Source organism: Canis aureus, chromosome 21 (assembly GCF_053574225.1).
Source record: "Canis aureus isolate CA01 chromosome 21, VMU_Caureus_v.1.0, whole genome shotgun sequence".
Lineage (NCBI taxonomy): Eukaryota > Metazoa > Chordata > Mammalia > Carnivora > Canidae > Canis > Canis aureus.
Genome location: NC_135631.1, coordinates 45,119,612 through 45,146,443, shown reverse-complemented (window position 1 = coordinate 45,146,443; position 26,832 = coordinate 45,119,612). Strand labels below are relative to the sequence as shown.

Sequence of the window (26,832 nt, the reverse complement as noted above, 5' to 3'; positions counted from 1 at the left end):
TGTACACCTGAAATTTCTTTGGTTATATTTGTGACCGTGTACACCTGAAATGTCTTTATCTATTTACATAATGGTCTTCTAGATTGGATATTATATTAGAATATAATTTTCCTCTAGAATTTCAAAGCCATTAATCCATCAATTTCTACCTCCTAATGTCACAACTGAGAAACTGCTTTTGATTCTTTTTAAAAATTAATCTTATCTTAGATTTCATAAAATTAAGATCATGAAAACTCCATGCCAATTTTTAGAATAAACAATTTTCCAACAGGAATAATCTACAAGTAATAACTTTGCATCATGTTTGGCTTTTATAGCAGGATCATAGTCTTTTTTTTCCCAAAAATAGATTTTGAGTTGATAATTGAGGGTTTCATCAGTTTTTCCAAGGGCTTTTCTTAATCTTGAACATAATTATTTAAATAGTATTCTCAGGGTGCCTGGGTGACATAGTCGGTTAACCCTCTGATTCTTGGTTTTGGCTCACATTCGTGATCTTTGGGTCATGAGATCAAGCCCCAAGTCTGGCTCCGTGCTCAGTGCAGAGTCTGCTTAGAGTTTCTCTCTCCTTCTCCCTCTGCCACCCCCTTCCCCCAACCCACCATGCTCCCATGCTCTCTCTCTCTCTTTCAAATAAATAAATCTTTAAAAAAGAAATAAAATAAATAGTATTTGAATTCCAAGTACTTGTTATGTAATTATCCTTTGTTGACTCTCTTTTCATTTATTAACTGGTCTTTAATTGGACATAACCATTAATTGTCAATGGCTTTGTGTAATAGTATAGTGGTTCTTCAACATCACTTTGATCTACTACTAGAAATCCTGTATCTTGGGATCCCTGGGTGGCGCAGCGGTTTGGCGCCTGCCTTTGGCCCAGGGCGTGACCCTGGAGACCTGGGATCGAATCCCATGTCGGGCTCCTGGTGCATGGAGCCTGCATCTCCCTCTGCCTGTGTCTCTGCCTCTCTCTCTCTCTGTGACTATCATAAATAAAAATAAAAAAAAAAAGAAATCCTGTATCTTATATCAAAATTTTAATTTCAATTTTCAGGCAATTTGTATTTGTATAGAGACTGAAGTATTAAAAATTACTGGGGAATGATAGTTATTAGTCTATGTTTACTATATTGGAATTAAAATAAAAACTTAGAAAAAGTGTAATGCTAAATGAAATAAGTCACAGAAAGACAAATACCTTATGATTTCACTCATATGTGGAATTTAAGAAATAAATGAGCAAAAGAATGAAAAGAGAGAAAGACAAATCAAGAGACAGATTCTTAACTATGGAGAACAAATTGATGGTTATCAGAGGGGATATGGTGTAGGGGATGGGGGAAATAGGTGATGAGGATTAAGGAGCACACTTGTGATGAACACCAGGTGATGTATGGAAGTGATGAATCACTATATTGTTTTGATTCTTGGTATTTTTGAGAAAATTCTTCTCTATCTCTCTCTCTCTCTCTCTCTCTCTCTCCCTGCTGCCTGCCATACTACTCTCCTTTATTCTGGAAGTTTGTAGAATCTCTTTTTTAACCTGTGTTTCTGAAATTTTACAGTGATATACTGTGGTCTGAGTCCACTTCCATACATTGTATTAAGGCTCTTTTATTCTAAAAATCTGTGTCCTTTAGTTGGGGATTTTTTTTTTAATGTTACTGATAATTTCTCTTCCATTTTTTTGTTCTGTCATTCTGTCACATTCTCCATTTCCTATATTGGCTTCCTAGTTTTGTCTTCTAATCATTGTTTTTCCTTTTTTGGTTATCTTTCTTTACTTTCCAGCTCTTTCAATAGATTTGTCACTACCATTCTTTTTTAAATTTCCAAGAGCTCTTTTTCCTTACTGAATATTAGTTTTTTAATAGCATCCTCTTCTTACATCATATCTCTGGAAATACTAATGATCGTGTCCATTTTGAAGGTCATTTTACACTTAGTCTGTTTCTTCCACTTCCTTTTTTTAACTATTCAGTTTTTCCCTTTAATACTTGAGACTTTTCCTAAACATCTGGTGGTCTTGTCTGTCTACTCATATTTGAGAGGGGGATAATAAAAAGCTGACAGGAGACTTGTACAGGTAGGTAGAGCTCATTGACTAAACATACTGTTCTGGAATTTTCTGGTTGAGTTTTCCTGTTGAGGAGCCCCTGATGAAATTCTGGAGGCATTTTTCTTGGGCTGGTGAAATCTCTAGCTCTTCTGGTCTCCTGTCTATGGGTATAACAGGAAGTGGTTGGGGAAGAAGTTGGGAGCTGGAGGGAGGGGATGTGCGCTCTCAGTACTTAAGTGCTCACTTAAGGCTGCTACTTTTCTAATATGCCTCTGTGTTCCCCAGTCCAGAGGCCCTTTGTTTCAACCTCCACAGAAATAATGCCAAGGCTAGTGGTGGGGTCAAAGGATATTGCTTGGTTTTTGGATGCATGCTTGAGGTCTAGTTACTTTTTAACAGACTCACAGCCAGTTCTCCATCTTTAGTACCACCCAGCTTCCATTTTTCTTGGTCCTCGTGTTTCTAATTTTTGATCCTTTGGGAGTTCTGAGTAATAAACTTGACTTGCTGTTGGCATTTCTCACATCACCTTAGGATACAGATTTTTTTGGGATCTGCCAAGTAACGTCTTCATTCATCTATTCTTCAATTTCAAAATTGTGTTGCTCTTACCTTTTGTATTCTTTTATGCTTATAGATTGATGCCTTTTTTTGATTTGCTTTATGAAATTCCCTTTATTGTTTAGTTTGGATTCAAGTAATTCCTCAATACAGCATCTTTAATCAACTGTCACTGTCTCATCTTTTCTTTTGGGGAGCTCTGATATCAAATTCTGTAGGTACTTTTTTTTTTTTTTTCTGTCTTCAACTGGTCAGATTAACCAGGAATGGCTCTTCTGGTCTTCTGTCTGGTAGGTGTAAGCCTGGCTACCAGCGTAATGAGAGATGAATATTGTGTTAGAGATCACTGTTCCCTTAGATTTATTCCAGCTTGGTTTTATTTAAGTCAATGAATACATGGTATACAATTTTTAAGATATGGCTTATTATTAACCCATAGAAGTCACAGGTAGGTGATAGAGTAAGACTGAATTTTCAACATTTAAAAAATGTGAATTTGTAGCTGAAAGCCACTGAATTCTAATTCAGTGTAGATGTCCAGAAGAAAAGCTATAGAACAAAAATGAGCATGAGGTTTAAAAAAAAAAAAAAAAGAGTGTGAGCTCTTTGTTTTAATGACTCTTAACTGTACTAATGCATGGTTTCATAGCTCACATTTATGTTTAAGACATCTACTGTTAAAATTACTTTTGTATTATCTGCTTTTCTAATTTAAAATAAAAGACTTTAAAAAACTTTATAATGTATTTATTGATACAACTGATGGAAGCTAATTTAAATGATATCTTTGTCTTTCTTTCTTTTTTTCTTTCAGCAAATTAGCTGGAACTTTGATAAGTTTTCTTTTGTTTCCTCCCCAATTTCAGCCCCAGGACACTTCATTATTCACAATGCAGACAGACCAGAGCATGATCTGTGACTTGGTAAGCTGACTTCAGTGTGTGTTTTTGGGAATGTTGTTAGTTGCTCTTGAAGGTTCTAGGGTCGATCATTCTAGGTTATCTAGAGCTTGAATATCCAGAATGTAGTTTCTGCAGCCCTTTCTTTTTTAGAAAATAGGAAGGAAAGCTGCTGAAAAATCTCACTGTGACTTTGATTTTAGTTGCTTCTATTTATAAAGGCACAGTGATCCCAGCAAAGACAAGACAAAACAAAACAAAAGCCTCCTACTTCCAGGCTTCGGTGGAGCCTTGTAAATCCATCAATGACATGGATGTTTCCACTTGAGTATAACTTACTCCACAGGTTTAGAAGTAAAACTGCCTCAAGAATTTATGCTTCAGGATAGATCCTTGCTTCTCCTTGAGCCTGAAACTATCTCTTTTCTCATCTCCTCCCTCCCCCGTGTGAGTCTTAGAAAGGAGTCTTGCATACCAGAGATGTGATTCCTCTGTTGCTGCCAAAGGACATGAGGGCAAAGCTTGGCTAGGGAGTGAGTAGGAGCAAACAGAATTACTCTAGGTGTTAGAGGAGATTCCAACAAGATTGTTGTTGCAGCTTTCATGGGAAAGCTTTTCCCTAGCACCTTACTAGGGATGTTGAAAGAAGAGGCCTTAAATAATGTCCCTTGTGAGCTTGGTGGTGGTGTGCCATACAGTTTGCGGCGTTCACGAGGGTTATTTGTAGCTCACTGGCTTTCCCGTGGGAACGGGATATAATTATCCCAACTCCTGGCTTTCACATTGGAAGCTAAGAATTGGATTTAAGTAGAATACATGTTTCTATTTAGATGATTTCACTTCTAAGTAAGGAGTTCTGTTCTGGGATGTTTGTCTTTAAAGGTTACTTTAATATTTCTCAAAGGCTAGCCCATTGGTAATACCTCGTCCACCGATTTTCAGACTTTTGCATTTTGGGTAACCAGATGAGAGAGGAGTCTGTGTCGCCTGCGAATCAAGATTTAAATATTTAAAATGCAAATTATGTTGGTGTTGATAAGGGAGCCAGAGAGAATTATGTGTCATGTTCATTGGTAATTTTCAGCCTGGGTGATGGAGTCAGGGTTATGCCAACACTGGAGCATGACATTTTTAATTATCAGTTGTGAGTGGGTCAAGAGAAAAATGGAGGAATATTGCTATAAAAGGAAAGACAGTGGATCATAATTAAACTCAGACCTATTACATGGAGGCAAAGGTCCAGGCATAGAATCCAGTGGTTTTTAAGTTTCTTAAAACATCTTCCTACTGCTCACAGCTTGTCGTAGGAGCTTCTGTTGCCTGCTCTTCTCTTCTTTGGGTATGTGTGCTCTGAAGTAGACATTTTATACCTTCTTTCCTTTGAGGAACTTAACCTTGTCATGCCCAGTCTTGCAGATGCTGCTAACATTGGCTAAGCCATGTGGGGAACTAGGAAATCATAGTAAATGCACATCTCCCACTGAGTGGTGATTCTGTAGGCTCTTCCCAGGAGCAGGACAGTTTCCCAACATTTCGTTCATTGACTGGTCTGAGCAAAGTGAAGGTTTAAGTTAGCAGGTCAGCTGTACATCTCTCCAGTCTGCATCTTACGGCCCCATAGCACATCCCTTGAGTACAAGTTTAAACTCTGCAAACCTTGCTCAGGTCTCAGTTACCTCTACGGCCCTTTGCAGTTCTCACTAAATCAGCTCTTCCAAGTTTGGAGAAGCAGGACTTGAAGGCAAGTGCTATACTGGAATGTGACCAGACTCTTAACCCCACTCCCAACCCATATCCTTCATCTGTAATGACCTGCTTTCCATCTTATGACAGACGATACTGGAAAATGTGCAGGAAGGCTGCACATCTCATTTTGTTCTAAAGGAAGAATTCCATTTCTGTATATCAGAGTTAAACCATTGTGATATCCTGCCCCCACCAAAAAATTTAGAATATACTTCTCCTTTGAATGTGTAATGATGACCTCCTAGCCCAAGAAAACAATAGGAAATGATCACCAGAGCTCCTAAATGGGTATGGCATGGTATCAATCCATTTGCAAGGTATGTTACAGGAGGCATCTTGTAGAAAAAAAGTGGTAGAAGCAGGGCATAGTTCTGACAGGACTACTTTAGATTATCCCACAAGATGTGATTCACGATTTACCTTGGCTTTTCTTCTGTCTTGACAAAAAAGTTACAATTTTACATTATCTTAGAAGGAATAGAAGGGTGACTTCTGTTTTTAAGTTGGAATAGTTGATTTTTATGTATAATCATGCTATCATGTTTCACCCTTACTCATCGTTGAGTGAGTTATGCTTGCCTCCCTAGAATTTAAGTTGTTAAATTGCAGAGCTGTATTGTAGTATCTAGTGTGATATTATAAGACAGGGGAAATGTTGTGACTTGTAGGGACATAACCAATCCTACCTTCTCTTCATACTATGCTTCTGTTGTTTTGTCTGATTTTAGCAAGCAAACACAATTCAGCTCATATCCAAAACCACTTACTTATTCTGGTCTTATATAAAACTTCAAAGTTTTTTCTGGACTTCCAAGAAGCCCAAGCTCTGACACAGATTTTTTTTTTCATTTTAAGTTATCTTTGTATTTATTTAATGTACCACTATATATGTATTTGACTCCTATTTTGACACTTCTCTTGGCTCCTTATCTGGCTTCATGCTTTCTTCTTATACACTCAGCTCACAGGGGGACAGCTCTCTGCATATGGATTTCTTGGTGCTTTGTCAAATTACCCTTGCTTTCCTTGTTGTGTCGGTCATTTGATACCATCTTCTCATAGCAAATCACCTTGATTTCCAAATTGTTAAGGTTATATCCTGAGCGCTTACACGGTATCTCTTCGCTGCTCTGAAACCGTGTTCTGTTGCAAAGATAATTCTTTTTGAACAATAAAAGTGAAATCTTTTCCCATAAAAAACTCCTAAAAGTATATTAGAGCGAATTTTATCTCATCCTTTCTTAAAAATTGTGTCAGATCACCCCGTAAAGGTTATAAAAGCCCATAAAAATATCAAATCTCTGCACACTTATCTACCAGCGTGTCCTTTCTTTTTTATTATGCCCATTAAAGGGAAGGGCGGTGTGTGATCAAGGCAGGAGTCACAATGGAGGGTTTGGTGGGGGGCACAAGAGAAAAATTTTGTGTGTTTATCCAACACTAAGCCATTCGTTACTCATTTCCTATAATCTTAGCAAAGCGTTCCCATCCCTTCTATATGGAACTTGTCATGTGCACCCACCTTTGTGGGCAGATGTGTGTGAGAGAGCTAGGGGAGATTTTTCACTGCTTCTGGTGAAAGTCTGACAAAAGTTAACCAATTTCTCCAATCACAGGATCTATTGGAGACTTCTTACTACTCCAGGAAAGCACTTTTCAGCTTTCTTACAGTTTCAGTGTCCTGATGAAAAAGAACCTTAATGTGCCTTCTAATGGCCACCCATCTAGTGAAGTGATACTGCTAAATACATATGCTTACATTAGTCCAAATTGAAAAAGAGGGAACATTTTCAGTAGCTGTGGTGACAGGCAGTGGCTGTGGTATTTTTGATGGCCTGTGGCCTGTTGTTGCTTAATATTGATCATTTTAAAACTAACAAAGTCTGGAGCTAAGAGTCCAGAGGCTTGATTCAGCATATAATTGGAGGATGTCTATGAGAAAAGGTCACAGTGGGATGCAAAGACCCTACTCTTGTCCACACAATTAGAATAGTCTAATTGGTACCAGAGAATACCACCCTGTGGTTCTTTACAGAACTAGCTTATTATATGAAAGGAAATGGATTGCTAAGGATCTGTTGGGGATGGGGGGAGAAGCGAAACAAGAAACTATATGAGGCAGCAAAGTATCTGTGATTGGGGTGTCTACTGGCCAGGTAGCTGGGCCTGCTCCTCCCAGCCAGGGCAATGGCACAATGACTTCATAATGACCTATCCATGCAGACTGATGCATTTTGATATGAATATTGGGGTGGCCCCTCCATTTTGGGTACAGTGCATGTAAGCAGAACTGGGAGGTCCCAGAACCATGCACCTCTGAGCTCTTCCTCCCTCCATTCAACCAGCAAAGGTGGGGCGCTCCTAGGATTTCCTCTCTCTCTCTCTCTGTTAAATAGTAGAGGGTACCATTTGAGGATCTCTTACAGATGTCATAAAGTTACAAGTAAGTACAATGAGTAGTCAAAATGGTAAGTCTTTGTCTAACTTCAGGGAGAATTATGATGCACAGTGATGCTAAAGACAAGCTTAACAAGAGTTAATTTTCAGTTAAGGGCTTATGAGGCCAAATGTGGGGCTTTCTTCCTACACAGATTTAATGAAGCTAGTTGCCTACTGGATGACGAAGAAAGTCTTAATTGTCCGGTATTCTGTGATGTTATCCATTCACATGTTGAATCTTTTTCTTCTAATGCTCAAAACAAACAATCAAAGGCTGAATCTGAGCAGGCTCCGCCCACAGAGCCGAAAGCAGAGGAGCCCCCTGTCGCTGCTGTACCTGCTGTTGGGCTGGACTCTGGACTGGACACCCAGGCTGAGGAGCCAGTGGAGGGGGCAGTGGTGAGCACCGCCCCCCCTCCCACCCTCCGCCTGCCTCCCCTGCCACAGTCCTGCTCATCTTGTGATCTCATTTCTCCCTTCCCATCCATGCTTCACTTGGGCCAAATCACCTCCTCATCTGCCATGACTCCCCAGGTTCAAATAGCCTATGTGTCTTTGACAGTGAAACTTCATTGTCTTTCATGGTTTTGAAAGGAAGTGATCTAGAGACCCGATCTTATGAACTAGAGAGAAATGTCATGTAGCCACAGGCTTGGTTCTCAAAAAAGGATGCCCTCATTCTTTTCTGAGACTCTCCCATTCATGGTAGTTAAGATTGCAGACCTCACAAATAACCAGCCTTGTTAATGCTATGCTCCACCTGGGATGGCTAGAGATGGGCCTTCAAGTGAGGGACCAATCTGCAGGGGATAAACAGAGGATAATAACTTTGTTGGTTGTGTCTACATGTTGATTTCTTATAATGCTAGCTTTGTAGGTTGGTTAAGTCCTGATGAAGGATTGAAATCCTATATTAAAAATCCTTGAATCTATAAAGATTCCTGTGTACACAACCATTTCCTCAAGATCATGTCTGGTGTTGGCTCTTTTAATAAGAGGAACCTTGAGGATATATTTTATGCAAGGGTGAAGGCCCTTTGTCTGCTTAGAAACCTGCTCTTACCCTTGCTCCATGAACCCATATACCACACCACATCACAAACTGGCATGAACTCTGTGTGTGCCATGTTGAATTGGGTAGTTTAACCTTCCTCAAAGTGTAGGATAATACTAAGGAAACTTTAATTCAAAATACTCATGGAGAGGGGCACCGGGGTTGCTCAGTGGTTTGGGCATCTGATCTCAGTGCAAGTCTTTATTTCAGGGTCATGAGTTCAAGCCCCACTTTGGGCTCCATGCTGGGTGTGGGACCTATTTAAAAAAAATACTCATGGAGAATGGAATTTAGTTTGTTTATAAAATACAGTTAAAATGTCTCCAAAGACTCTCAGTCTGGTTACCATTTCCTACAGTCTTTATGGAATCTGTACAAAGATGAAAACCAGTCTCCTTTGCCCCCAAAATAACATTGACTAGATTAGGTAACTAGAGAAATTAAAGTTATATTTCTTGCTATTATTTGTTGTGTTATTTTATCAGGAAGGGGGTAGGTCATCTGTCAAATCTATAGTTTATTAATAGAGTAGAAAAATAAATAATAGAGCAAGATAGTGATGGGAAATACAGATTAAGAATGACTCAAGCAAAAATGCTCATGCTTTCCATTTAAAGATATAGAGTTGGACCAAGTCCTATAGGGAAAACAAGAAATGTGTTCTGCTAGGTTGAGTCCCTCTTGGAAGGCTGCTTGCTTGGACTCTTGATTGGAGAGGGCTGAGGCTTCAGGCTTCAGTGTTCACCTTTTCTCCCAGATACCCTGGTGATCTCCTTAACTCAGTGCAGAAGGGGCCTTTTTATTTGGTGTCAGACTGCGATCTGGCCTCCCAACTTAACTTTAAGATTATGTAAATACCAAAGGAAGGGAATCTTAAGTTGATTTTGTTTTACAACTCTTATAATTAAAAAAAAAGAGATTCGATTTTGGAAAGAATATGGATGATACCAAGGAATTAGAAAGATATTGATAAGGTTCAGATGTTGGTTTAGAAATTGCTTTGGTTCCAAAAAGTTCTTATCGAATTTCTATTTTGAGTAGCAGCACAGACTTCACCCTCAACAGTGCTTTTAAACTGCATTGATTCCGTGGCCCAGACTACTCAGTGTAAGGCTTAATGCCAAAATATCCAGGGTTTTGAGCAAAGCTGTTTGATGTACAGTAGACAGGGGATGTGAAATAGATGAGCTCATGTGTTAAAAGTGGGCTGGAATGGTGATTGTCCATGATCACCTCCCTGAGGGCCCTGGCTGTGTACCTTGCACTCCTATCCTTATTTTACCAGACATATAGCAATATGTTTTTGTTTTTTTAGAATCCAAATTCATTGGTTTTCCAGTAAACAATATTAATAGCCACTCATCATTAAGTAGCTACTGTATCATACCTACTATAAAGATTTATAAAATCTTTTTAACCAAGGGTGATTTTAAGAATTTAAGAAAGATATTTAGCAAAATGTATGGATCAACCGTCACTAAAGCCAGCTTCCCTGATTGTGGGTGAGGAGATATTTGGCAACATTCTTCATTCTGGAAATACTTGTCTCCTAAAGCTTATAAGTGAACTTTAGAGAATAAAACAGTTGGATTCCTTGTGAAATATAAGGCAATTTGGGGAGTCTTATGAAGGATTCAGGCACCTTCTAAGATCCAGAGGTTTATGTAAGAACAGCAGGTACATACAGCCCACCTGTGAGCCACTCTCTCTGAGGAGAAAAATCTTGAGTAGTTCATGTCTCCATTCTCATACAGTCTAAACAAAAATAGTACAAGAAGGCAGCTTACCTCTGCTTGCCTAACACTCGTCTAAGGTGGCTACCATCTTGTGTGTTTTAAATTGACATACCTGGATCAAGACAATCCTTCCCCATGCTCTCCCTTACACTTAAGAGACTACCATTACACAGAATATATTCTTGTTCTCTAATGTAGATTTAAAGCTTCTTTCTTTCTGGTCATAATAATCTAAGATAATGTTAGGGTTATTTTTTTTTTTTTTAAAGAAAGATCTCCTCCTTTGCTAGATGTGTGATATTTAGTGTGAAGACATTTAAAAAAATCCACATTGTGTCCTGGGCATTAATTAATGAGTTGGCTATGGCTGTCATAAGTCAGGATTGGGTTGACATGACCTTCTAAGGTCATCCTTTTTGCTGCCAAACTGTCACCACACAGTTCTTATTTCCAGCCATGACAGTGCATTTTGTCCGAGGTGAAGTTTGTGGTGGTTTTGTTAAAAAAAAAAAAAAAAGCAAATGTAATTTCAAAATTAGGAAATTTTAACAAAGAAACCTGGGGCTTTCAAGAACAGTAACTATTACGTTTTCGTTTGTTGTTTGATTCCGCTCGTATCTAATGTCTTTAGTTTTTCCCTGCAATACTAAATTGCATTTGTGTTTCTATAGGATGTGTTTTAAAAGCCAGCACTTGTTTCTTGTCCAAATGTTTCCATGTTATATAAGCAATGAAAATCATCTTAGGAAAATAAATGATTAATATTTGTCTCAGATATATACCAGAGGGCAGCCTGGGTGGCTCAGTGTTTTAGCGCTGCCTTTGGCCTAGAGTGTGATCCTGGAGACCCGGGATCGAGTCCCGCATCGGGCTCCCTGCATGGAGCCTGCTTCTCCCTCTGCCTGTGTCTCTGCCTCTCTCTCTGTGTGTGTGTGTGTTTCTCATGAATAAATGAATAAAATCTTAAAATATATATATATACCAGAAAATTAGGTTAAGAGTCAGATAATGATTTTTACCCACAGTTATTCCATTTTGTTGTAGAGAATCACGGTCTAATTTTTTCTAAATTTCTGAAAGCTCCTGTATTTTGCTCTGTGTGAACTGGACCAATACCTGCCCCCCCCCTATTATTTCTAAAGAAATACACTGCAATTAAATTTAGGGTTAGCATCATTTCTAAAATATAAGTGGGGAAAAGATCAAGGTAAAGATGTTTTTAGGATTGGTGAAGAGTCCTGGAAGATGAAACACTGACCTATTATTTTGGGGACTACTTTTGGTTTTGCTGTGTTTTGTTTTTTGAAAAGTCACCAGACTGAAGTTGACTTGTCAAGACCAATTTAAACCACCAAATATATATCTATGTGTCAGACACAGTCTATGAATTCATCTTGCTAAGATTTCTGTAGGCTTGAATAGAAGGCATGTGCTAGTTTCTTCCTTCATTTAGTTGACAAATATAATTTGAGTCCTCTCTAGATATCACTCTTTGTTCTGGATCTAGGGGAGACAGTGATGCAGGCAGTAGACAAGGCTCCTGCAAACATAGACTGGTGGTGGAGGAGGCCAAGACTACACAGTAGTCAGGATTTCCTCTGTGATGGTCACTGGTATGGGAAAAAGCACTTGAGTTTTCTCCTCGTGTGGAAAACATGAGAGCTGGGGCTCCCACTACGCCTCCAGGTGTGAACTCCCAATAGGTCAGAGGAAGACATAGAAGACCACAGGAAACCAGAGGAGCTTGATTGCTTGTCTGCCCTTCATGATTATAGAATTATGTCCAAACTCAAAGTGCTCACTCAGAACCACATAGGAAATCTTGTGGTTTGGCTTGACATTTTTTTACTTTTTGGCTTGACATTTTTATTTACATTTTTAAAATTTATATTCAATTTACCAACATATTTTTAACAGGGCTTTGGTTGTAATTAACCAAGATAAAGAACCAAAAACCAAAACAAACAAACAAAAAAAACCCCACCCTCAAACCCCTCCCCTATTCTCTCTTCTTAGTGTACATTGGCTGAATTCATAAGCCCACGCAGAAACCATTCCTGGCAAGCCTGTGTAAGACCAGACCCATTCAAGGGGCACCTGGGTCCTCAGTGGTTGAGCGGCTGCCTTCAGCTCAGGTCCTGATCCCGGGGTCCTGGGATCGAGTCCCCCATGGGGCTCCCCACAGGGACCCTGCTTCTCCCTCTATCTGTGTCTTTGCTTCTCTCTGTGTCTCTCATGAATAAATAAATAAAGTCTTAAAAACAAAAGATCAGACCCATTCAGATGTTCAAAAGACAGCTCTGCTTAGACAGCAATGTCTACCTCACAGCCTCTCCTGTAAGCATTGATCCCAGTCGCTGCCCCTACATCAGAGTTAGAGATGGAAGAGCCTTAGAGACGTCTTTAACTGGCTCATCCCTCTCACTCCGTGGGTGACAATGGTGAGATTTATGTAGGCCGAGGATGATGTGGAGGTGAGGACCCAGACCAGTGAGTGTTACCATCCTGCCTCCGCTTCTTGCTCTTTCTTGTTCATTCTATCTTCTCAGCTCCTCCACGGCAGAAGGGCCCTTACACTGGACCACTCCTGGTGAGTGGACACCATCTGGAACCCTATCCTATGTATGATCAGGGGGAAGAAAACCCTGCTCATTCGGATCCAAGAAATTTTCTCTGACAAATTGCCTTCATTTTCCACAAGTCTCAGTCGGCTCAGATGCTTTCTTTGAGACTCACTTCGTGTGGCCTGAAGTGGAAGGCAGTGTGGCTAGAACAACCATGAGGGAATAAGGCTAAAGGAGACAGGGACCATATTGTAATAGTGGACAGCACTGAGCGCTAGTGGTTGACATGCATTTTTTTCACAGCAGCCCCAAGAAATAGGCTTTATTTCTGTATTGTTGCCCCATTTTACAGGTCAGGGAAACTGAGACACAGTTTTGGGGGTTTAACAGAGATCACACACCCAGAAAATGGTAACATGAAATTAAATCCTGGCACTCCAATCCATAGAGAGCCAGCCCCTGACTGCACCAGATGGCTATGTTTTCAAAAAGAGCAGGATTTATGAAAGTCCATTTATAGGCCAGTTTCACATGACATCTAACTAAAGCCATTGGGGTCACAGCTAGGCTGAAATCTGTCCACGCTGACACCGACACATCCTACAACTCGGTGGCCATTCCTGTCTTGTTGCTGAAGGGTCAGGGTGGAAGCAGAAATGCTTGTGCAGCCTCAGCCGTGAGCTCCTCAGGAGGAACGTGTGTCCTAATCCCCCACTTTGGATGTAAAGCAAGTATTTACGAGGATGTAATAGGAAGACTCCTGAATGGAGAGTCTGGAGAACTCGTTCCATGGCTAACCAGCAGGGTGGCCTTGGGGAAATCATTTTCCCCTTCTCTGCCACTTTTCTCTCTTCTAAGAATGCTGTACCTGTTAAACTAGATCTCTTCCCATGTTCAAAAATCTACAACTTATCACATTAAAAAATTAAAGATTTCTAAATCCCTTGTGATACTTGCTAGGCAATAGCTGACAGATCACCCTGGAGCAGGTTTTGCTAACTGATGCCATGAGCTGTTCAAAGGCTACAAAAACAGAGGGTCGGTAGTCAGGGTCTTTCAAATGCCACTGTCAGCTGCCTACCAGTCCTCAGGAGTCAGGCCATTTCATCATCTGGGCGCATTCCAGGCTGCCCAGAAAGGTGCATGTGGTTTTTGGCAGGGTCAGGGTTGGGAGTTTTGCCAGCAGACCATGATGACATTTAGGTGATTTGCAGATCACCATTTTTGATCTGGTCTCTGGCCATATCTGGCAGCCCAGCCTCCTTCTGCCAACCCAAGCCTGGGCCAATCACAAGAAAGCAATACGAGCAGTGGCAACAAATGCTTTTTCGTATTACCCAAAGATAACGTGGCCAGGCAAGGTGATTGGTTCCTTGCACCAGAAAGGCATTTCCCTTAAACAGCCTTTTAAGAGGAGGCTGTCCCTTGTGGCTTGGCTACTTTGGAAACTAGTACTTGCTCATGTCCCCAGCTCTGAGAGTGTGCAACACACCATATTCACCTTCACTTTGAAAGAGAAACCCACCTTTCCAATCCACTTCTCTTATAGACTTTGCAAATAAATGTCTAATTAAAACTTCGGTGTCCTAATGTGTAATTAAAACTTCGGCGTCCTAATGTGTATCACTGTTGGATAGTCTGCCGTGACCTGGAAGGCCCGATGAGCCAAAAATTCATTAACTTTGGAATTTTTGCAGAAATTCTGCAGAATTTTCAAAGGAAGATATGGAGCCAATGCTGACAGGTGTTGCCATGGCAACCGTGCTGCCAGCCACCTAGCGGAGCCGCGGTGGGACCGGGCTGCTGCAGGTTCATGATGGCAGTTAAGGCAATACTCAGGGAGTAGATTGGAAAAAAAAGATAATTGAGATGAAGGTCAAGGGGAAGAAAACCACTAACCTCCTTTATGAGAAGGGGATACCCATAGATATATCAAATGAAGTTTGTAATACCAGGTGCCACCTTGCAAAGGAGCACCATTGGAGGCTCGGTGCTCCATGGGAGGGCCCAGCTCTGCAGTCCTGCTGGAGGAAAATGAGGACCTGAGCTGTTTAAATAGAGTTTGTGTACTGGCCACCAACCTGTGTCTTTGGGGCTGTGATGATGCTACCTGCCTCTTAGGCTTTTCTTAAAAATGCATCTGGCAGAAAATCCTCTATTTCCATAGAAATGCATGGATCTTCAGGCAAGTCGAGGGCTCAGGTTAGATCCAGATTAAGGGATGGGCAGGAAAAGCCAAGGGTGGCCTGTGATCAGGATTGCCCTGGGATATTTATCTCCCTTTGTTCCTTCCCAGAGGGACTGAGGGGTCACTCCCGCTCCCATACTGATGAGTGCAAGAGTCAGAACTAACAGTCAGATCCCTAGTTCTCTCGGATTCCATGGTAGTCTCTTCTGTCCTGTTCCCTTACCAGGAAAATGGCGGCATTGGGTCAGATGAGCCCTGTGGTCCTTCCAGCTTTGGGATCATTTTCATCTGTCACCTGTGAACCCAGGTACCAATTTCTAAGTCTGCAGTGCAGTGGATAAAGCCAGGAGATGGTTGGTCTTCTGTCTTCCCATTCCATACAGACCTTTCTAAACAATGAATCTGTGGGAAAATGGGCAAAACACTGTCCTACCAGCCACTTCTCATTATCTTTCTATCATGTAATTAGCTCTTAATTGAGAGGGATTTTATGACATGGTTGCTTAGGTACCCAATCATGCATGTAAATGAGTATTTTAATTGTAATCTACGAATCTCATTTTAAAGAGTAGCATTCCAAGACTGTAAGTGGATGCAGTATAGTTTATGAAATTCCACTCGCTCACGTTCTTTATCAAGAGTCCTTGCTTGGGGTTGACAGTAGGAAGCAGTGGGTTCATGACTCAGTTTGCCAAGAAGGGACCGTAAAGACAGGAATAGTCACTCTACCAGCCAGCCCAACAGAAGAAAACAGACTTAAGTTGAAGTTGTCCCCGTTTTTCTAGTTGAAGGAATTCCTGTGTGCGGTTCATAAGAAATCACCAACAAAAGGCAGAATTAATGAGGGACTAACATCTGAATATATTCTTTTAAAATTTCAAATTCAGGGGCACCTGAGCAGCTCAGTTGGTTAAGGGTCTGCCTTCGGCTCAGGTCGTGATCCCAGGGTCCTGGGACCTAGCGACCTGTCGGGCTCCCTGACTAGCTAAGAGTCTGCTTCTCCCCCGGACCCTCCCCCTTCTGGTTCTCTTTCTTTCTCCCTCAAATAAATAAGTAAACAAAATGATTTTTAAAAATTAAAATAAAGATTTAAATTCAGAATTTATAAGAAAGTCCTAGGAGCATTTCAATTGAGGGAAAGAATGTGCTACCAAAGAGCAATCAGGTGGACCTCAGACTTGCCCTCCCAAGTTCTAAAGCTCAGGAGCTGTTGGAAAGCCTCCCAGACCTTGAACACATACAAAAAATCACGTTGTGGCAGTTTTACCCCAAGCGAGTGTAGTTGGTCACATGTGAGAGCAACAGAGAGATACTATCAAATATAGAATCACCATAGAATTTCTCAAAAACATTTTATGAAGATATTTTGTGATAGATTGAAAGATGACTCAAAGTCAACATGGATGGACAGAGTAAAGCAAATGTAATGTGTAAATTGGAGATCCCAGGTAGTATGTTCTTGGATGTTCACTGTAGGATTCTTTTTATTTTCTTTATATTGACTGTTAACATAACGTGATGGGCAAAAATTCAAAAACAGTCCTCAGTAGAGACATTAGAAATGAATAAAGGGATTAGTGTTTAGTATTTAAATTATTTAAATGTATAGTCTAAGCAATTGCTATGAATATGGTTATAAACCAAGATCTTCCTTCAGAAGGAACATTTTATAACATTTAAAAACTAGAAACCAAGTAGTGTTCAGTGACATAAATGTTAAATAAGTTGTCAAATAGAAAAAACAATAAGGTACAAACTACATAGACTATTGATATAATTTTTCTAAGAAACATGATCCCTGTGTTATAAAATAGACAATAAAGTCCCACTAGGCACAGAAAATGAAGGAAAATAAATATGCGAAAATGTTATTTCTTTTGTTATCTTTAAACCCACAGTATCCATTATTTTTTAATCAGAGAAATACCTGTTTTCAGTTCAAACTACCTGATAGATATTTATGAAATTTATACTCGGGTTAGCCTCACCCAGACCAGTTACTGGCAAGACCAGTGCTTCTCAGGCATTGTTCAGAGCTCACATTGCCAAGAAAACAATGAGTAACTAAAATTAGTCACTAAATTACACAAAGCCCAAAGATTACAAATTCTCCTGCAGCCAATCACTACTCTCTTTCTTTTTTAAGATTTTATTTATTCATGAGAGACACGGAGAGAGAGGCAGAGACACAGGCGGAGGGAGAAGCAGGCTCCCTGTGGGGAGCCCAATGCAGGACTCCATCACAGCACCCCTGAGCCAAAAGCAGATGCTCAACCACGGAGCCACCCAGGTGCTCCCCAGTAACTATTCTTACTTGTCCAGAGCCTGGGTCCCTGTTGACCTGCTCTCACGGCACCATCTCCTGGAGGGCTTGGCCCTTTTGTGTCATCGTGTTGTGTCTCCCTATTTTGCAGGATACACAGGCCATTGTTAGTTTGCCTTCATTTCATCCCACCTTCAGAAATTTTGCTAACAGGTGTTTGGAAGGACTGTGACATGAATGCCATGACCACATCGCTTTCCATCAAGGAGATTGTTGGGGCAAAAGTTGAAGAAAGCAGTAGGATCTGTATAGTGTGATAAAGTGAGAGCCATTCACCTTCCCAAAGATGTCCCATACTGATCCTGGGGTTTGTGTGATGTGCGTGCAAATTGCCAATAGTCTCTGCCCCATGGGCCTTGTGAATACGGTAAACATGTGTCCGAGGGCAGGGAGAACTTTTTTTTATGTCTCTTTGTATTAGATGTTTCCCACCATAAATACATTTGGGCAACAAACAGACAGTACCGTTTTGGCAGAAGGTAATGGTGTTTCCCTTAACATTTGGAAGGACGAGAAAAAAATGAACCACCTTGAATGTCAAAGGCTTGAAATACTTTCAGTGGTTTTGGTCCTCTGGTCTCCCCGATGACACTTAAAACAAACAAACAAACAAAAAACTCTGCAAATAGTCTTGAAACATTGTGGTTTTTCGTAGCAGGTGTAACATTTCCGGTAGCAAGCAGAGTCCAGAAAATGTTTTCCATTTCTCAATCTACAAATAGCTAACAAGTTGGAATCCATAAAAATAATAAGAAAAAGAGGGATAATTGTCAATTGAAAATTTCAGTCTGTCTCTGATTTGATCTGCAGCTAACACCTAATCTGAGCAAGTGGGAGTCCTGTTTCCTGTTGTGTTTTTATGTTGTTCTGTTACTACAGTTAGTAAATACGTGTTGGGAATATTTTGGCAAGAGCAGAACGTGTGCTACAGGTTCTAGACATAAAGGGAAGATTGGGGGATGCCTGGGTGGCTTAGAGGTTGAGCATCTGCCTTCGGTCCAGGGTATGATCCTGGGGTCCCGGGATCGAGTCCCATATCAGGCTCCCTGTATGGAGCCTGCTTCTCCCTCTGCCTGTGTCTCTGTGTCTCTCATGAATTAAATAAATAAAATCTTTAAAAAAATAAAGGGAAGGTTGGGGACCCCTGATTTTCAGAGCAATTCTGGAAGCAGAAAGATAGGGAATACAGGTAGCAGACAGTCCTTCTCTGTTTCTGTAATATTCTTAAGGCCTGTAAAATCAAAATGTTGTATTTGGCTAGAGAAATAGGAATTCATTGCTAGTGAACCCTAAGAAGGGAGGGATGTTTATTTCTTCCCTTTTCCAAGTAGGCCATTCGAAGCGCTGGCCTTTCCTCTCTGTAGTCAAAGTGCCAGTTCCCTTAGCCCCTCGCCTTTACTCGCATTGTTAATTTCAATCCTTTGGTGATTTTTATTGGCCATCATCCCTCCATCCCTTTTTGTGTATGTGACAGAGATCAGGTAAGTTGCTGACAGAAGGAAGCTGAGGTATATGCTTTTTGAGTTCAGCAAACGTCAGAGTTGGTGGACAGAGCGCTTGGCCTCCACCTGCTGGTGGCTGGCATCACCGCAGGCCACACTCAGGTCTAAGTCACACCCAGCCAGGGACGCCTGGTTAAGTCATTTAGCAAAGGTGAGGTTGATGACCTATTTCAAGGTATATCTTGCAGAAGTAAAATCTGGTGCAATCAAATTGATAGCTATTTAGAGCGCTAGAGATGAGTCAGGGACTCGTCAACATTTGTATGGAGAGAGTTAAATTATTTTTGGCAGCACCATTAATACTTCACAGAAATACATTCCCTTCTGGACATATATCAATTCAGTTGAGTGTAAAATCCAGTCACTAATAGTGTGTGCTTGGCACATATAGGTATGGAAGGATTTACGCATAATCACTTGAGGGAGTAGCCTATTAAACAACATAGTTGTCGCTTCCCGATCTATCATGATGTGTATGTGTGTTATGTGTGTGTGGGGTGGTGTCTACTGCTCTATTTGCCCATACCATCTGCATGATATATGGTCCATCTGGTCTGAAACCAGGGGGATATTCACACTATAGGTGTGATTTTCCAAGCAGATGGAAAGCATAAATAACTTGGAATTATGATAACACAACTTGCTTTCTACATTTGAGCCTGAAAGTCCATTGTAGGCACGTTGTCTTTAGGTATATAGTTTCTGCTATGGAAGAACTTGGCTAGGTAGGCCTTCGATGCTGGAAAGAGCCTGTTCATTTCTTCAACAATAAAGCTATGAGCAATTGTTCTCTGTTCTTCCTGGGATGAAGATGCCTTGCTAGTTTACATTCCGATTCTTACTCTCTTGATAACATCAACAATACATCCTTACAAAGACCAGTGTTTATATAAAACAAGAGATGAAAGTCTCTTAAGTCTTTAAACACACTTTCTATTAGGGGGATTGGCATTCACCAAAATCTGAATTCCCACTTCAGTAATTGTTAGCATTTAAATTAGCTTTAAATGAATATATTTATTCATATATGAATATATGAATATATGAATAAATATATTCATATATTCATATAAAGGATCACTTTTCTGAACCCAGTACCTTAAAGACAAGATGGGGAAATTAAAAAAGAAAGAAATGGTACATCGTGGCTCATGACCACATTTTCAATCATTGCACACTTTGCATGGAGAGCCAAATTTCTATAAGAGAGGCAGGTAAATTTCCAAAATATAAGTAATCCTTGGCCATATGACAAATAGCGTAGCTGTTAGCACTATATTTCATCCCGAAAGTAAAGTGTTCTGTTGTAGAACAGTGGATTCCATGGCAGGTTATTTTTCTTTAATGTGTCACCTGTAGATGTGAGTCAGAAGAAAGGTTTTTAAAAATGTGTTGCTCTCACCTTCTGCATCTCCCACTTCTGATGCCCAATCTCGTAGGCATTGTCCATTCTCTGGTCTGGGTCTGAGAGTCAGTATCAGCAACACTGGAGCTTTCTTAACCCAGCAGAACAAAATGGGTAGAATTTATTCAATAAAGAAGAGGAATGGCTAAGCTAATCACATCAGATAGCAAGATCAATTTTTGAAATACGTGTCCTGGGTATATTATAGACCAATCGAATAGTCTTCCTCTGTCTTTTCTGATTTGAGCTTCTCGAATCAGGCCTGCCAAACTGATGTTAGAGTCTTAGATGTGTGCCCTATAACCAGTCTGCTCAAAGCTAAAACTTCTGATTGCACTTTCTTTATTTACCTATTGCACGTTTTAAATACTTCTTTTGACTATACGCAACCTTAGAAAATTCTCATTTTTTTTCCTATTTCACTTCTCCTATTAAAAAGACCTAAAATTTGATGGGATTTTTTATAATGCATATTTCAAAACAAAAATTATTTGCCCTTCATTCTCAAGAAGTCTCATTGAGAAAACTCCCCAGTACATATTTTTTTTTTTTTTTGTGGATGTGATTTAGCTTCTGGGACCTTCCCCATGAGGATTTTAGAGTTTATACTGAAATGTGGTTTTTCTAAATTCTGACTTTGCATGATTGGCTGCCTTTCTTAGGTAGCTTTCTTCCATGGGCCAGGTTTGAGGGTGAGACCCTTTCCATTCTGTGACTTCCGTGTCTTGTAGGGTTTTGTGACCACCTGCTTTCAGGCAACAAAAGTAGAAACAGCTTGTGAAGGGGACCACCTAACCCTTAAAAGCCATGTGTCGCAAATGACATATGTCACTTCCACTCAAATTCCATTCTCTGAACCTAACTGCAAGGAAAGCTGAGGAATGTAGTAGCATCATTGTAGGCCCAGAAAGAAGGGTAGTCATTTTTTTTTTTAACTGAAATACAGTTGACACATCATGTTCCGTTAGGTTCAGGTGTATGGCCTAGTGATTCCACAAGTATTTTATACTCCACTCAGCTGAGGTAGAGCCACCATCTGGCACCCTACGGTGTTACTATGATACCCCTGGCTATGTTCCCTATGCTGTGCCCTTTATTCCCTGGAAGAGAGGATGGAGGGCAGATTCACCCTGCCTGCATCCAGGGCTCTGGTACCTTACACATCCTCATCTGATGAACCTCCGCAGTGGGGCTGGGTCTGGCCCTTCTTGTCGCCCAGGCACATACAGACATGACCTGACTGGTCATACGATTTGCAGGTCATACCTGGAACGGATGCTGACGTGACTGTTGGAACCTCCGTGTCAGCAGCCGAGGAGGCCCCGGTGGAGGAAGCAGAGGCGGACAAAGCAGTTCTTCCTCCTGGCGAAGGAGCAAGTGTAGAGGAGGCCAGGCCTGACACTGAAGCCACACAGGCCGTAGATGGTGACAGATCTCAACTGGAAGAAGCAGAGGCAGTAGCCCCTCCGGTAAGTGTCCCCGGGAGGGGGGTGGGTGGAATGTTGTTTACTGGTTGGTGCTGGTAACAAGTCTGGGCACAGAACAGGTTTGTGGCCATTGTGTGGTACCCTGCTTTACCACATACTATATATAGTATATATATAATAGTATATATATGTGCACTCATGCATATATACATAACATGTACAATTTTATGTATTTTAAATTTATTTTATTTATGTATATGACTTGTATTATTTATTATTATTTGTGAATTTGTTTATGAGATTCTCAGCAAGAGTGGGCCTGGCTTTCTCTGTGTCAGTGTCGCGAGGTCCACACAGGCCCCTAGTGATGGAAAAAAAGAATAAACCTTGGACGATGTACAGGTGAGGTGGAGGGAGGAAGAGAATGTGACCAGATGATGGGGTTGTTGTATGGATGACCTGAGAAAAATGCTTAGCCCAGTGCCAGGCACACGAGGAGAACCCGATATCCATAGTTAAATCCTATCATTATTTGTGGTATTTAGGGGTCGTTATTATCACTAGAGTGCCCACAAATTCACCAGTAGGTGCTTCTTTCTCCAAAAGCATATCCCATTTGCACGTTCAAATGGCCAACAGGTCATTAAATACACACACGAAGTTGCCGGATTAGCTCCAGCTCCTCCCTTCTTCAGAGAAGTCTTCAAAGTCAACAAATCCATATATTCCATGATGTGTGTGTTTGGGTTGTGGGGGCACACAGCAAGGGCCACCCTTCTAAACCCCATGCTCGGTCTAGATTCCAGAACATAACAATGACAAGTGGGCTCTCAGTGTTATGCTTTTCCTTTGTCCTGATTAGTTTACTCATAAGAAATTCCCCCCCCCCAAAAAAAAGAAATTTCCCCCAAATCTCTCCAGGGTTATTCAAAGCTTGAAACTAAATGATCCCTTTCATCCCACTAGAAAAACAGCGGGTAGTATTGGTATTTGGAGAAATAGCTCAACAGTATGTTCCATTTGTTCCTGAAATTTTCTTGTCATGATGCCAGAAGTGTTTTTATATGATATTGTTAGACTTGTTGAAAAAGGGCATTATTTTCTCCAAATTGAAAAATGGAAGTGTTTAAGCCCGCTGGTATCTGAGGGAATATAGAACTTGATCTGAGAGGCAGTAAACATCTCCAGACTTCCACTATGCTAGGGAAATTTGTCTCCTCGCTCATCTTTGTTAGAAAATAAGAAGGAGATCTCAACCCTTTGGTTCTGCTCCCCGCAAGAGTGGAGCGTCCTCAGAGTGGTTGGTGGGCACTGTCATCCCTCCAGCTGTAACGGCAGCGTGGGCTCTCATGGTGATCCGCAAGCAAAGCAGATGGAGATTTTCTCCCAATACAAGCCAGATCTGTCCTAACAACATGGTTGCTGGCTCCTCAGGAGTCCCCGGGGCTTCTGAGAGAAAGGCGATCACAGGAGGTTAAATGTCAGCTTCAGGCAGTGAAAGTATTCAGTGGGACAAGAGAGTGGTCCATGGCAAAGATGAGGCCATTGCTGGAAGCACTTCAGGATTGTCTCTCCACCCCAACAGGTCTCCCCCTCCCTCCCTGCAGCCTCCTAGCCTTCTTCCCAATTTCCACAGAAACCCCACTCTTCACAAACTGCCTTGACTGCTCAAGGATGCAGAAAGAGTCCTAAGGGTTTCTATCTCTGGAGAGCTAGGATGGCGGCTGTGTCAGGAGGAAGGTCCTGCAAGGCTTGAGGCCCAAAGGTTTGGGCCAGGTTTGGGGAATGGCGGATGTTTTGCTGAATGGAGGAGGTGGGGAAAGTGGGAGCCACGGACAGTGGGTCGGCAATAGAAGCAGCCCATGGCACCCTTGAGGACACAGAAGTCTTTCTTCCCAGCCCCTGCTCAGCACCCCCACATTTGTCTTCCTCCAGGAGAAGGTCATCCCTTCAGTCGTCATAGAGCCCGCCTCCAACAATGAAGGGGAGGGAGACCACGAAGCACCTGCAGGTGCAGAGTCCATGGAGACCCCCGCTGCCGCCGCTCCCGGCCCCACCACTGAGCTACCAGAGCTGGCCCCAGAGCCCAAGGCGGGGGAGGACTCCCAGCCGCTGCCCTCTGCTCTGGCTGCGAGCGAGGAGTCTCTGGAAGTGCCTCCCGGCTTCCTCTACAAGGTCTTGCCATTTGTTATTGTTTGTTTGTGTTTTGTTCAGTTTGGTTTTTTGTTTTTGTTTTTTTTTAATATTTTCCTGAATCTAGTATGCACCTCATGTTGCTGTGAGTTTTTTGTTTGGGTTTTTTGTTTTGTTTTGTTTTTTGTTTTTTTGCATTTTAAAAATTTTACTTAAATTCAACTAACATATAATGCATTATTGGTTTGAGAGGTAGGGTTTGGGGATTCATCAGTTGTATACACCACCCACTGCTCATTAATTACACCACGTACTCTCCTTAATGCCCATCACCCAGTTACCCCATCCCCCCAGCCACCTCCCCCCCAGCCACCCTCAAGTGTGTTTCCTATTATTAAGTCTCTTATGGTTTGCTTCCCTCTCTGATTTTATCTTGTTTTATTTTTCCCTCTCTTCCCCCATGATCCTCTGTTTTGTTTCTTAAATTCCACATATGAGTGAGATCATATAATAATTGTCTTTCTCTGATTGACTTATTTCAATTAGCCTAATACCCTCTAGTTCCATCCACACTGTTTTCATCTGGTGGCCCTTTGTCCGTCCTCTGCTTTGAGGTGCTTTTGCTGGAACCTCTGGTTTTCGGATGTTTACTTCTGCATTTTGCAGTATGTATTCTTTCTCTGTACTGCTGTCCCCACATCACATTGTAAAATGGCAGGATTTCCGGGCTGCTGCACAAGCAGCAATGACAGTAATGACTTTCCATTGTTCAGCAATCCATAGTTAAAGTTCGCCACGGGACAAATGATATGTCCCTTGGTAGTGAGTGGGTGAGATCTTCCCCTCCCCCGCTCCCCCCCAAGTGGCCTCCCATGCTCCTCTCAAAGCCCTGTTGAGTCCCTTCAGCCCTGGGCTCAGACCTCAGAAATCCTCTGTGTGTGCACCTGCTCCTGGGCTGGATTATACACCAGCCAGCCTGCCTGGGCCCATCCCGGCTTCCCTCCCTAAGTGCAGTGTGGCCTGAGGAACATCACTCCTCTCTCTGCGCTTCAGTTTCTCAGCAGAAGAGTGAGTTGGGGAATCAGTCATTTCCAGCTCTGACATTACATGCAAAATACACATTTTAATAGCCAATCGCTTAATCCTCAGGTGTCAGGGCTGAGGGGAGGGACATGGGGGAAATAACCCATCCCTGACGGAGTAGTTGCTCAAGCTGGGTAAGTATGTGGGTCATTAGATTGTTCTTTCTACTTTTGTTTTTGAAAGTTTCTTATCAAATTTTAAAGAAATCTTTCAAAAAAAGGGTTAAAAAGGATAAGGGGGAAAGGACAGGTATTGTTTAAGGGTATAAACTTGCAGTGAGTAGTAGGTAAGTCCTAGAGATCCAATGCACAGCATAGTGAATATAGACAACAATATTGTATCATAATCATCAAACTTGCTCAGAGACTAGATCTTAATTATTCCAACCTGGTAGAAAGAAATGATAATTATGTAACATGATAGAGGTGCTCAGTATCGGAACAATGGCATCCTATTACAGTGTATACATGTATAGAATTACCATGCTGTGCAACTTTAATTTGCACATTGATGTTTAAATTTTGTTTATTTGATTAAATAATCTCTACACCCAAGGTAAGGCTCAAACTCACAACCCCAAGATCCAAGATCAAGAGTCGCATGCTCTTCCTCCTGAGCCAGCCAGGCACCCCAAGTATGTTCTAGTTTTTTTTTTTTTTTTTAAAGAAAGAAAAGAAACAGATTGGCTTGGTTTAAAAGGTAAGATAGGGAAGGAAGTTTATAAAGGAATTGATCACTGGGTTTAATTAAATAGTAATTCCCATATAACATGGGAAGTGATGACTTTTTCCAACTATTTTTTTAAATGTTATATGTACAATTTTATTTTTATTTCATTTTTTCGAGGAGGGGCGTTGGAGAAGGGGTAGAGAGAAAGGGAGAGAGAACCTTAAGCAGGCTCTGTGCTCAGTGTGGAGCCCAACCCGAGGTGCAGTCTCACCACCCCCAGATCGTGACCTGAGAGCCAAAATCAAGAGTCGGATGCTTAACAATTGTGCCACCAGGCACCCCTGATTTTTCCAGTTATTAATTACTTGACAGAAGTGGAGTTAGAGGAACTTTCTGCTAGGCACTTTTATTTTTAGTTCAAGTTTAAAGATGGACAATAATAAAGTATCAGTGATAATGAAATGTAAATACCTAACAAAAATATGATGAATTTAAATTTAATTAGTGTGCAGTACATAGTTTCAACTCTTGCAGAAGGCATTGCATACATCCAAATTGTCTCAGTGTCAGTCTTCAAACATTGAATGTTTTAAGGAAACAGGAGTTCCTTTCTATGTTTAGAGGCCTTCTCCCTTGGGATATGCAAGGATCATTGTCTTTTTTGTTCAGCTTGGAGGGGCTTCAAGCCTACCAGTCCCTGCTGATAATCTGGCTAGGAGACTTCAGTGTTACGTTTCCTTTTCTTTTTAAAATGAGTAAACTCTTTTAAAATCTTTTGCAGGTGGAAACACTGCACGATTTCGAGGCAGCAAATTCTGATGAACTGACCCTGCAAAGGGGTGACGTGGTGTTGGTGGTCCCCTCAGATTCAGAAGCTGACCAGGTAAAGAGTGAGACAGAAAGGTTCTCCGGGCTCTGTTGTTGTTTTTCTGAGCATCACTGGGACACAGTGAGCAACTGAAAACATTTCTATTTTCTGAGATGCTACAAAGCAGCTCTCAGAAAAGGGCTTAGGCCTAATGAGCACAGGACATGGCTAAC

At 41.3% G+C, this 26,832-nt stretch overlaps 1 protein-coding gene across 4 annotated transcripts in view; it reads left to right on the top strand.

Annotated features, from left to right (window-relative positions):
• AMPH (amphiphysin) overlaps positions 1-26,832 on the top strand; it is a 212,028-nt gene that overhangs the window by 178,810 nt on the left and 6,386 nt on the right. Inside the window, exons 16-20 of one of the 4 annotated variants that reach the window (XM_077864091.1) lie at positions 3,490-3,546; positions 7,981-8,106; positions 21,739-21,948; positions 23,842-24,081; positions 26,573-26,674. In XM_077864091.1, the coding sequence (XP_077720217.1) occupies positions 3,490-3,546; positions 7,981-8,106; positions 21,739-21,948; positions 23,842-24,081; positions 26,573-26,674 (735 nt within the window). The remainder of the gene's footprint in view (positions 1-3,489; positions 3,547-7,980; positions 8,107-21,738; positions 21,949-23,841; positions 24,082-26,572; positions 26,675-26,832) is intronic. The other 3 variants (XM_077864092.1, XM_077864093.1, XM_077864094.1) reach the window with 3 other exon arrangements.